The sequence below is a fragment of the Macaca fascicularis genome, chromosome 9, assembly GCF_037993035.2.
Source record: "Macaca fascicularis isolate 582-1 chromosome 9, T2T-MFA8v1.1".
NCBI classification, from domain to species: Eukaryota; Metazoa; Chordata; class Mammalia; order Primates; family Cercopithecidae; genus Macaca; species Macaca fascicularis.
Window position 1 is genome coordinate 18,076,461 of NC_088383.1, and position 13,506 is coordinate 18,089,966.

General features: G+C 36.8%; 1 protein-coding gene across 18 annotated transcripts in view; it reads right to left on the minus strand.

Annotated features, from left to right (window-relative positions):
- The window catches only part of TRDMT1 (tRNA aspartic acid methyltransferase 1), a 60,662-nt gene that overhangs the window by 27,035 nt on the left and 20,121 nt on the right, over positions 1 to 13,506 (minus strand). For 10 of the 18 annotated variants that reach the window (XM_005564725.5, XM_005564732.5, XM_045399635.3 and 7 more), the window contains exon 2: positions 4,848 to 4,957. The exons of 4 other annotated variants lie outside the window; for them this stretch is intronic. In XM_005564725.5, coding sequence (XP_005564782.3) covers positions 4,848 to 4,957 — 110 coding nt within the window. Of the gene's footprint in view, positions 1 to 4,847; positions 4,958 to 5,052; positions 5,173 to 13,506 lie in introns of all 18 variants that reach the window. 4 more of the 18 variants (XM_045399636.3, XM_074001146.1, XM_045399634.3 and 1 more) reach the window with 1 other exon arrangement.

The window sequence follows — 13,506 nt, forward strand, 5'->3', positions numbered from 1 at the left end:
TCCCAGCTAATCAGGAGACTGAGGCATGAGAATGGCGTGAATCTGGGAAGCAGAGCTTGCAGTAAGCTGAGATCAGGCCACTGCACTCCAGCCTGGGCGACAGAGCAAGACTCTTGTCTCAAAAAAAAAAAAAAAAAAAAAAAAAAGCTGAAAATTGTAGATATATAGATAAATGTAAAAGACTTTTTGTGCTTTTTAAAAGTTCTGTAATAGATACTTGACTACTTAATCCAAAAAATAGTAACAATGTATGTTGGTGACTGTAACATTTTTAGCGGTAAAATGCAAGACAAAATATCAAAATAGACCAGTAGGGGAAATTGGAGGTATACTGTGAAAATTTAAACATAAAGTGGTATAATGTTATTTGAAGATGGGCTTCCACAAGTAATAGATGCATATTGTAAACCCTAGAGAATCCAATAAGAAAAAAAAAACAAAGATAGATATAGATATGTAGATATTTTAAAAGAAATTTCAGTTTACATTGAATAAATACTATGACTAATTATCTTAAAAAAGACATTAGTGAAGAATAACGAATTTTTTAAAAATCCAAATAGGCAAGAAAAGAGGGAAAAAGAAACAAAAGACAGATTAGAGAAAAAGAAAACAAGTAACAAGGTAGTTAAATTAAGCTCGACCATATTCTAACAAGATTAAATGTAAATGTTACAAAACTCCAATTGAAAGGCAGAGATTGTAAGACTGAATAAGAAAAAAGATCCAACTATATTCTGTCTACAATAAGCCTAACTTAAATATAAAAATATAATTAGGATAAAATTAAAAGGATGAAAGTATATGTGCAAACAAACACTTTCAAATAGATAGCCTCAATAACCTTATAGCAATTTGAAAAATTAAATTCATAAACACCTTCCCAAAGGAAAAAAAAAAAAAAAAAAAAAAAAAACTCCAGGACCAAAAGGCTTTACTAACAAAATTCTATCAAACGTTTATTGAGGAACTAATATCTGTTCCTCACAAACTCTTTCAGAAAATATGACCCTACTATTATTCTAATACTGAAACCATACTAAAACATTATGAAGAAAACACACAAAAAAATGCAGGTAAATGCAAAAACTCTTAATAAAATATTAGCAAACTGGATCCAGTACTACATTAAAAAGATGATTCATCATGACTAAGTAGAATTTATTCCAGGAACTGCAAGATTGATTTAATATTCAAAAAAGTAATTAATATAGTTACCATATTAAAGCATTAAAATGAAAAATAATATAGTCACATCAAAAGATTCAAAAAACACATTTGAGAAAATTCAACACCAATTCATAATAAAAATTCTCAGAAATCAGATGTTAAGGAACTTTCTTAACCTGATAATAGGCATCTACAAAAAACTTTAACATCATACTAAATGACAAATGACTAAATACTACACTCCTAACATCTGGAAAAAAGCAAAGATATCCACTTTAACCCTTTTTAGTTAACATTGTACAACAGATCCCAGACAATGCAATAAGATAAGAAAAAAAAAGTCACAAATTGAAAGGGAAAAGTAAAATTGTCTTTCAAACAATATAATTGCATATGGAGAAAATCCTTTAAAAATTCATTTTTGCCAGTGAGACTAATACGTGAATATAGAAGCCACAGGATACAAAGCAATAAACAAAAATAAGTATATTTTTATATGCTAGCAACAAACAATTGGAAAATGAATTTCAAAAAGACTCACCTGTAATAGCACCAAACCCTACAAATATTTAGGGAAAATTAACCAACATATGTGTGAGACTTATACACTAAGTATTAGAAAACATTGCTGATAAAAACTAAAGAAGACCTGAATAAAAGGAGATACCATATCTGTGCACTGGAAGACTCCATTTTATTAGGATGTCAGTTCTCCCAAAATGAATCAGTGCAATTTCAATCAGTTTGTTTTTTTTTTTTTTTTTTTTTAGAAATTGGCAAGCTGATCCTAATATTTACACAGAAATGTAAAGAATAGTGCAGCCAAATTAACCTAGAAAAAGAGAAACAAAAGTTCAAGAACATAACACTGCCTGAATTCAATATATACTATAAAGCTACAGCAATCAAAACAGTGTTATTGGTATAATAATAAACATAAATATGGCTGGGCGCGGTGGCTCACACCTGTAATCCCAGCACTTTGGGAGGCCGAGGCGGGTGGATCACGAGGTCGGGAGATCGAGACCATCCTGGCTAACACGGTGAAACCCCATCTCTACTAAAAATACAAAAAATTAGCCGGGCGAGGTGGCGGGCGCCTGTAGTCCCAGCTACTCGGAGGCTGAGGCAGGAGAATGGCGTGAACCCGGGAGGTGGAGCTTGCAGTGAGCCGAGATCGCGCCACTGCACTCCAGCCTGGGCAACAAAGCAAGACTCCGTCTCAAAAAAAAAAAAAAAAAAAAAAAAAAAACATAAATACTACTGAAGACAGAGTTCAGAAATACACCACACATACATGATTTTTTAACATAAAGGCATCAAAGAAATTGATTAGGGAAAGGACATTCTTTTCAGTAAATGGTTCTGGGACAACATTATGTCCCCTTGTAAGAAAACAAATAAATCTTGACCCATACCTCACAATCTACACAAAAAGTAACTTTAAATGTTCAAAGACCTAAATGTAAAACTAAAACTATAAAATTTCAGAAAACAGGAGAAAACTTGAGTAAGCAAAGATTCCTTAGGACACAAAAAACATGTCCTCTACAAGAAAAAACAAAAATGGTAACGTCTGTGTTTTGACAGACATAGTTAAGGAAATAAAAAGAGAAGCTACAGAATTGGAGAAGATATTTGTTATGCATATTTCTGACAACTTAAATCCAGAAAAGATAAACAACTCTCACAATTAAATAATAATAATACAAACACCCAAATAATAAAAATTGGGCAAGAAATTTATTGACAGAGAAGATATACAAATTGCCAATAAGCACACAAAAAGATACTCAACCTCATTAGTCATCAGGGAAATGCGAATTAAAAACCATAATACCACTACATGCTCACTAAAATGGCTAAAATTCAAAAGACCAGCAATATCAAGTGCTCGCAAGGATGTGAAATTTCTCAGTTAAACATTAATAGTGACAATGTAAAATGGTAAAAACACTTCAAAAACTTGGAAAATTTGGTATTTTCTCATAGTTTAATAAATGTAGGTATTTATCCACAATAAAGGAAAACTAAGATCCACACAGATTTGTACATAAATGTTCACTGCAACTTTACTTGTAATGGTAAAAAACTAGAAATGATTTAAATGTCTATAATAATGTGAATAGAGACACATATTGTAGTATATGATATTCTATTGTACAAAATATTACTCAACAATAAAAAAGAGCAAACTACTGATATACAACAAAATATGATGAATTCCAAAACCATCAACACTAAACAAAAGCAGTTCCACTCAAAAGAATTACACTCTTATGATTTTATTTGTGATATACTAGAAAGGGAAAACTTAATCCATAATGAAAAGAAAGCAGATCCATCGTCGCCTGGGTTGAGGTTGGAGACTGACGGAAATGTGGCACTAAGAACAACTTAGCATGATGGAAATGTTCTAAGTCTTGATTGTGGTGGTGGTAGTTACACAGTTGATGATTGAGTCGAAACTCAAACTGCTCACTTAAAATTACATACAATAAACTACATGTTTATTGCATGTAAATTATGGCTTCATGAGAAAATTTGTTTGTAAAATTTTCCATGATAAATTAGGAGAAAAAACACAATTTCTTTCTTTTTTTTTTTTTTTTTTTTTTTTTGAGACAAAATCGCCCAGGCTAGAGTACAGAGACGCGATCTTGGCTCACTGCAACCTCCGTCTCCCAGGTTCAAGGATTCTCCTGCCTCAGCCTCCTGAGTAGCTGGGACTACAGGCTTATGCCACCACAGCTGATTAATTTTTGTATTTTCAGTCGAGACCAGGTTTCACTATGTCAGCCAGGCTGGTCTACGAACTCCTGACCCCGTGATCCACCTGCTTCGGCCTCCCAAAGTGCTGGGATTACAGGCGTGAGCCACGGCGCCTGGCCAATTTCACATTATTTTAAAAATAACTCAACATAAATCAGTGTTTCAATACTTGTGCTGAAGTCACCACAGGTGAAAAAGGTTAACTTTGATAGGTTTGCTAAAATAAGGAGGATTCAGTAAAACCCAGTGATTTTCTCCCTTGTTCTTACTGCATACTATATATACTATGTAAGTATTTAATATTAGTAAATACTTTTTTGAAGTTTGATATCACCACAGAACAAGAATTTAGAAGTCAAGCATATCCTTACATTTCAATTATTTCTCTGAGAGACCAAAATATTGATCTCCCTCTCTATAGCTGGACATTTTTTTTTTGAGACGGAGTCTCGCTCAGTCGCCCAGGCTGGAGCGCAGTGGCGCGATCTCGGCTCACTGCAAGCTCCGCCTCCTGGGTTCACGCCATTCTCCTGCCTCAGCCTCCCAAGTAGCTGGGACTACAGGCGCCCGCCACCACACCCGGCTAATTTTTTGTATTTTTAGTAGAGACGGGGTTTCACCGTGTTAGCCAAGATGGTCTCTATCTCCTGACCTTGTGATCCATCCGTCTCGGCCTCCCAAAGTGCTGGGATTACAGGCATGAGCCACCGCGCCCGGCCGCTGGACATTTTTTTTAAAGCATGCTATCTTCTGATAGGATATAAAATGTTAATTCCCTTCTCCTGAACTCTTAAATTTATATATGCTTTATCTTCCAATTAAGCCACCAGAAACCAGTATTTGTCAGTGTTTTTCAATCACATTTCCCTTGCTACATACTTATTAAAACAATGACAATTACTCACTTCAATTGTCTTGGCAAGTAACTGTGTGTGAGGAAAATTATACTTGTATACTTCATTAGCGACAGTGTTGACATCAACGGCAGCCACCACTTGTGCAGGTATACAGCTTTCTGTAATGACAAATGGAGTATCTTGAAAAGAAAAGTCCTTAAGTTCATTATAGAAAGAAATCAAAATAGCAGAATTTAGTAATCCATTTCCTTACTTCCTCATGCATTAGCCTGATCTCAGACTGTCAATGGAAGGTCAGCCCGGGGAAGCCAGGCATGAAGTGAAATATTTGGACGTGGACTTCTGGTTCATTTCTCTAAACAGCATTCCAATGCTAAAGATAAGATTTAAATATTTTAGTCTTACCTCTCATATTTGCTTTCCTCCCTCATTAAGAGACACACTTATAAGTCAAATAGAAAGTTTTCCTAAGTTAAACCAAAAATTGAAAAGTGAGGCATATTCTAAAAGCCCTATGATTTGGAACTTTATATAAATAAATTACCATTTGTCCTGTACCTTCTCACATTAATACAAAGCTGCTTCACAGTACCATTGAAAATGCTTTAAGTTTTTTCTTTTTTTTAGTAACAGCTTTATTGAGATGTAATTCACATTTGACAAAATTCACTCAATTAAAGCTTACATAAGTTTTTAAATGAGATGAACAATTAATTGGTATCCAAATGTAAATGGTTCATTTACCAACATCTTAAATGTTGACAGACCAGGAGACAATATAAGAAGAATAAGGGAAACAATTATAAAGGAATGTCTTCACTGCCCTTCTGTCTTGCTGGTGAAGAAAAGCATTTTCAAAATGTTTTCAGATTCAGAGAATTCTAGCATATTCTTTAATGTTAATCAGAACTGAAACTCCACAATTGCAGCCATAGCTGTATTTTAAAATGACCACCCTCTTTCCCCAAACATGTATAAAACCAATTATGTGCATGCCCTGACCCAAGTCAGGAAAAAGTGTGAAGTTTTAAAAATAAAAGTATTTGAGACTTAAGAAAATCATCAGAGAAAACAATACAATATTATGTAGTAGTTCCAAGTAGCCATTTCTTTAACACCATTAGCTGCTTAATAGTTAGCTGCTTAGCTTAGCCCAAATATCAAAAAAGGAAAAAAAAAAAAAAAAAGAATGGTGTGAGAAACTAGGACTCACGCAGCAGACACCCGGAAATAAAAGCAGACCACAGGAGACAGGGCAAGGAGAAAGGCTCACATACACTCAGAAAACAATCATAACCTTCCACTGAGGCCTAGAAGAGATGAAGCCAGGAAGAAAAGAAAGGCACAAATGTCCCCAAGGATTTATACTAAATGGCTGCCAGGCTCAAGACACTCAGCTAGGACCAGTTATCCCCGAGGTATCCTGCTGAAAAGTAAGATTCCCTGTGTGCTGCAAACTTGGTGGTCTAATTAGTAATGCCATAGACAGCTGCCTCTTCTGCATTTAAGTGTAGTAACTAGTTACTGGCCTTAGTATAAAATAAATTTAAGGTTATAAATCATATCTGTTAAAGTCATCAGATCTTGAAATACAAATCAAGAAGGCTTCTAAACAACAGAAAATACTAATATATAAGGATCAATTTGCAAAATCACAAAACTATCATAATTCAAGTCAAGAATTAAGCTACTACTAATCACTGTAAGAGAGCTGACAATTAAATAGACTTCATTGTACTATTTTACTGTTTTGTTAAATATGTTCTAATCAGCATGATGTAGCCTGCTTGTATTTCCACTATATATGAAGCAAACTGGGATTGCCTGACGTTGGTTAATAGGACTTTTATCTTTTTTTCAGGTTGAGTGAAAATGTACAGTGATGTGCTGAATCTGTACTATAATCAATAATTAATTTTATGTTCTTGTGTTATATGCCTGGAGGTCACAAAAACTGACAAAAATCAACTGCCAAATGAGTGTTTCATATAGTGATCCAAAAACTGATGAACTGAAAGTTCTTTCTCAGGAAAGAATAGATTTTCAAAGCCAATAAGCCCATGCACTGCTTGCATGCACTGATGCACATATTTTAGACTGTTATAAAATTAGGACTTACTGCATAACTTAAAAAGTTATTTCCACTAAGAGAAATGGATATACTAACATATTACTGACACTAATTCAACTTGCCTTCTCAAAATAGAATTGGGGGGCAGTTATTGTTTCTAAGGAAAAGGTTAAACTTATAGATAAGTTTTAAAAAGCAAATCTGTCAATTCTGTCAAAATTTTAACTTGAGCTCCAAAGACAAGTTGTCTTGATATTTCTTAGTATACGGTTTAAATCTATAATCTCCAAAATTCTTTACTTTTAAGTCACTATATAGATTTTGAAAATGTATAATTAAAAATATCAAAGTGAACATAATTCTATAGAATTTTGCCTATGTGAGCTCCATCACTTGAGTGATCCAAGAGTAGTAATTCTCAAACAGGAGGCAGAATTTGGGAAAGGGATTTGTGAATATCTTCTCATTGAAATAGAGGAAGAGGATGTGTTTTCAGTACTTTGACATATTACTTTGCCTAGACTTTATTCATGATATTTCAGTTATTATTCAAGATTTCATATTTATTAACAGGAAGCCTGATTTAAAAAAAAAAAAAAAGTGAGATATCCTACTTAGAGAAACATAATTATTTTATTTTATTTTATTTATTTATTTATTTATTTATTTATTTATTTATTTATTTATTTATTGAGAGAGCGTCTCACTCTGTTGCCCAGGCTGGAGTTCAATGGCGTGATCTTGGCTCACTGCAACCTCACCTTCCAGGTTCAAGCAATTTGATTCTCCTGCCTCAGTCTCCAGAGTAACAGAAACTACAGGCACATGCCACCACACCCAGCTAATTTTCATATTTTTAGTAGAGACAGGGTTTCACCATGCTAGCCAGGCCGGTCTCGAACTCCTGACCTCAAGTGATATGCCTGCCTCAGATTTCCAAAGTGCTGGGATTACAGGCATGAGCCACCATGCTTGGCTGAGAAACACAATACAAATTATTTTAAAAGGTTGTCAGATTGGCTCTGTAAGGAATACATAAGGACATCATGCTTCCATTTATATGAGGACTAAATTTAAAAGGTAGATTTAGTTATTTCCAGAGAGACTTCTAGGTGAGATGTTAGAAATGTCACTGAGGATACATACATAATTCTTGCTTTCAATATGCTTATTACCAAAATAGACAAGAAACACACACACACACACACACACACACACACACGAATAGCAATACTTTCCTTTCTTTTTCTGATGATTCTTTCTGGAAAAGCTGCAGGGAAGAACTTTTGGTTGGTAGTAGTGAAAAGCTTTGCAAGTTCACACTTTTCTTGACTTTCCTAACCAAATAAATCAAAAAATTTAACTGTTCTTGTGTAGTTATTAATATGGGGAAAAAATCAATATTTACAAAATGTAAATACAAATGTAAAAAATGTAATTGTAAAGATATTATGCTAGATAATATAATGCAGTTTGGAGTTTTGAGGAGGACCTTGAGAAAGAAAATTAAGGCATAACTAGTCCACTCTGAAATAAGGAAAGACATTTTTAAAATTCTGTTCCTTCTTTATTATTTATTTATTTATTTATTTATTTATTTTGAGACTGAGTCTGGCTCTGTCGCCCAGGCTGGAGTGCGGTGGCCAGATCTCAGCTCACTGCAAGCTCCGCCTCCCGGGTTCACGCCATTCTCCTGCCTCAGCCTCCCGAGTAGCTGGGACCACAGGCGCCCGCCACTTCGCCCGGCTAGTTTTTTGTATTTTTTAGTAGAGACGGGGTTTCACCGTGTTAGCCAGGATGGTCTCGATCTCCTGACCTCGTGATCCGCCCGTCTCGGCCTCCCAAAGTGCTGGGATTACAGGCTTGAGCCACCGCGCCCGGCCTATTATTTATTTTCTAATATATATCTCATATAGGTGAGTAACTACTGAATTACTCATTATACTCATACCTGAGACATTTAATCAGGTATGTTAACACTGACATCTAGTTGTAAGATGAAATATCGGTTGAATACATCCAATGTCCTTTCATTCAAAGTGCTGGCTCAGTTAGGAATAAAAGTACTAAAGAACGTACAGACCTATAAGGATCTGAACTTAATATTGCTGCCAAATGTTTTATCACTACTAGTAAAGTATACTGCTTGGTTCTTTTTAAAAGTTCTTGCACTTTGCTGGGTGAGGTGGCTCACACCTGTAATCCCAGCACTCTGGGAGGTCAAGGAGGGTGCATAATTTGAGGTCAGGAGTTTGAGATCAGCCTGGCCAACATAGTGAAACTCCATCTCTACCAAAAATACAAAAATTCGCCGGGCATGGTGGCACACGCCTATAATCCCAGCTACTTGGGAGGCTGAAGCAGGAGAATCGCTTGAACCCAGGAGGCGGAGGGTGCAGTGAGCTGAGATTGCGCCACTGCACTCCAGCCTAGATGACAGAGCGAGACTCCGTCTCGGGGAAGGAAAAAAAAAACAGTTCTTGCATTTTAAAAATTGCTGATAAATTATTTCCAAGAATAAAATAAAAAATACATTAAAAATATTTTTCAAACATCCAATTTCCTTAGAAAGTTTCCATAGAAGTTCAGCTAATAGTCAAAAAACAAAAAATTTACTTTGTGTCAAGACATACCTTAGATTATTATTGCTACTAATACCTGACTAAATATAAGAGACCACCAGCCAAAATATGGATAAGAACTGCTGAAGACCTATGAAATTTATCGGGGGGAACGCCACCCCCGATATTTACTGTGGGTTCTTTTCTATTTCCTAGGCATCCCGGCTGCTTTGAGAAATGAAGGGAAAGAGTATGAGAGAGAAATTTTAAAGCTGGGTATCCGAGGGAGACATCACACGTCGGTAGGTTCCGTGATACTCCCCGAGCCGTAAAACCAGCAAGTTTTTATTAGTGATTTTCAAAAGGGGAGCGAGTGCATGAATAGGGTGTGGGTCACAGAGATCACATGCTTCACAAGGTAATAAAATATCACAAAGCAAGTGGAGGCAGGGTGAGATCACAGGACCACAGGATGGGGTGAAATTAAAATTACTAATGAAGTTTCAGGCACACATTGTCATTGATAACATCTTATCAGGAAACAGGGTTTGAAAGCAGACAACCTGTCTGACCAAAATTTATTAGGCGGGAATTTCCTCGTCCTAATAAGCCTGGGAGCGCTACAGTAGACCGAGGCTTATTTCATCCCTTCGGCTTCGACCGTAAAAAGCGGTCGCCTTAAGGGGGCCATCTATAGACCAACCCTCAGGGCACATTCTCTTTCTCAGGGATGTTCCTTGCTGAAAAAAATAATTTAGCGATATTTCTCCTATTTGCTTTTGAAAGAAGAGAAATATGGCTCTGCTCCGCCTGGCTCACTGGCAGTCAGGCTCCAAGTCATATCTCCCTTGTTCCCTGAAGATTGCTGTTATCCTGTTCTTTTTTCAAGGTGCCCAGATTTCATATTGTTCAAACACACATGCTCTACAAACAATTTGTGCAGTTAACGCAATCATCACAGGGTCCTGAGGTGACATTCATCCTCCTCAGCTTACGAAGATGACGGGATTAAGAGATTAAAGACAGGCATAGGAAATCACAAGAATATTGATTGGGGAAGTGGTAAGTGTCCATGAAATCTTCACAATGTATGTTCAGAGATACAGTAAAGACAGGCGTAAGAAATTATAAAAGTATTAATTTGGGGAACTAATAAATGTCCATGAAATCTTCACAGTTTATGTTCTTCTGCCATGGCTTCAGCTGGTCCCTCTGTTCGGGGTCCCTGACTTCCCGCAACAGAAATTATCACATCCTTGACACTGTATCTTAGGAGAATTTATTTTTCAACAAAATACCAAAAGACACACCAGAGCCAGAGAAGTGGTGTAAGAGAGAAATATGGCAAATTAATGTAAAAAAAAAGGAGCACACTGAAGGAATTTACATGGAATGGAAAATAAAGATGTCGGCCGGGCGCGGTGGCTCAAGCCTGTAATCCCAGCACTTTGGGAGGCCGAGACGGGTGGATGACGAGGTCAGGAGATCGAGACCATCCTGGCTAACACGGTGAAACCCCGTCTCTACTAAAAAATACAAAAAACTAGCCGGGCGTGGTGGCGGGCGCCTGTAGTCCCAGCTACTCGGGAGGCTGAGGCCGGAGAATGGCGTGAACTCGGGAGGCGGAGCTTGCAGTGAGCTGAGATCCGGCCACTGCACTCCAGCCTGGGCTACAGAGCGAGACTCCGTCTCAAAAAAAAAAGAAAATAAAGATGTCATGTCAGATAATATAATGCAATTTGGAGTTTTGAGGAGGACCTTGAGAAAGAAAATTAAGGCATAAGTAATCTTTCTGGTACGTCTCTAGGAAAGTCTATTTAAAGTCATGTTGATGTCATGAGATAGCTAATACAGCTTCCCCAGCCCCTCAACCCCTAACCTCGCACCAGCCCTGAAGCTTGCCTCAGCAGAAGAGAAGAGAAAAAGCAATTTAGTTATCCACTTTCAGCAGGTGCTACAGAAAGGCCACATAGTCCAGCATTACCCTTAGTCCTGAGGATGCAGGGACCTCAAGTTCCAGGGGCATAAACTGGTCTCTAAAGAATATAGGTAACAAATGCCTAGGATATAGTAGATGCTCAATAATTATTAAAATTCATATTCACTGCTTGGCATTTATCTGGAATATTATAGATTAAATATATAAAATAATGATAATGATTATTCTAATTAAAATTCAAAAATCAAAATTAAAACAATCGTTATCATTATTAAGGTTAGAAAATTAGACCAGTGAGAAAAGCTTAAGACTCATACTGTTCATCTGGCAGATGAACTGCAGGAGAAATATTTTTGAAAGAGTTCCGAGTAATGTAGGAAGAGATCTTCACAAATGACAAAAACTAGCTGATTCTAATCTCTACAAAAAAAAAGGAAAAACAGAAAACGGGCTAAAATTTAATCCCATTGATGGGAAAAGCTTTCCTGACCTTGCTATCAAACCCTAGAATGAAAGAGAAATTGGAGGGATTGGGGAAAGGATTTTTTTAAGACAGGGCAAAAAAATTTTCTTCCCAGGATATTTATTACTCATTTTATCCAATGTGGAGGAAGATAGTCCCACTAAAGCAAACCTCTAAAGATACTTTCTACCCCTAATACTCTATGAGCATTTAGGTAAGAAGGGTAGGTCTTCAGATCATCTTTTACTACCTGCCATTATTGGCAAAGATCTTGGCCTTTTCACCCTAATTCACTGGTTAGAAATCAAAGAACTGATTCAAGAGAAGTGCTCTTTTACGGTTACCTTTGTCTATTAATTTGCCTTTCCTAGATACTACTTTTAAAATAACTACTAAGGAATAAAAATAGTAAGTCTCTAAGTAAACTATGACAAACAATATAAATTTTCTCTTTCCACCGGGTGCAGTGGCTCACGCCGTTAATCCTAGCACTTTGGGAGGCTGAGGCGGGTGGATCACCTGAGGTCAGGAGTTCGAGACCAGCCTGGCCAACATGGCAAAACCCTGTCTCTACTAAAACTACAAAAATCAGCCAGGCATGGTGGTAGGCACCTGTAATCCCAGCTACTCGGGGGCCTGAGGCAGGAGAATTGCTTGAACCCACAGGGCAGAGGTTGCAGTGAGCTGAGATCACACCACTTCACTCCAGCCTGGGCAAAAGAGCAAAACTCCGTCTCAAAAAAAAAAAAAAAAAAAAAAAAAATTCTCTTTCCATATTCAGTGCAGAGAAAACCTGATTTGTAGGAATCAACATGAAGTAACACTGCATTAATGCTTAATTTTTTTCCTTCTACTTATAACTGTCTATTAGGAGAGAAACATATTTCCCAGACAGAGCTGGACCTTAGGTGAAATAGTCCCATGCCTTTTTTGATGATAATCAATCTTCAATTCCCTTGTTGCTCTTCCCATTTCAAACTACCTAGCAATATGCAAAACTCAACACTAAGCAAATGAGTACTTAAGAAACAGTATGAAAGGTGGATAGCAAACATCACCTTTTTCCTATTATAGAACTCAAGGAACTTCACAATTTCTTCTTAGTGCTCAGTCCCTTTGAAGTAAATTTTATATCAAATTAAATTTTGCTAACGAAATTTTACTAATATGTTTTACTAATGACTCAAAAATATGATTTCTAGTTATACTATCTCTGCAAAAATTATCTGCATATCCCAACATTTATTTCTTCCTCCTCTTCAATAACCAAACATCAAATTTATTCACTGTGGCAATGCACCCTGCTAAAAGGATATCTGCCACCCCTCTACAGCTAGATGCAGCCGTGGACTAAGGTCAGACTAATGAGACAGAATAAGTGCATCAGACTCTCAGAGAGTGTTCTATAAAGGAAGAGAGTGGTAGTTCCCTGTGCTTTCTGGTCTTTCCACTGGAGGTTTGGAAAGCAGATGTAATGACTTGAGCTTCATTCGCCATGATGGACCATGAAGGCTGATCTGTGCACTCTCATCACACTCCAGTTCACTCTTCTGTCACATTTTTCCCAGGACAGTGGCTCTCTCACTAGACTGGTCGATCATCTTAGTGCTGACACCATGTCTCATTCATATGGGTACTCTCAGCACCCAGGCATTGCAGTAATTGGCACAGAA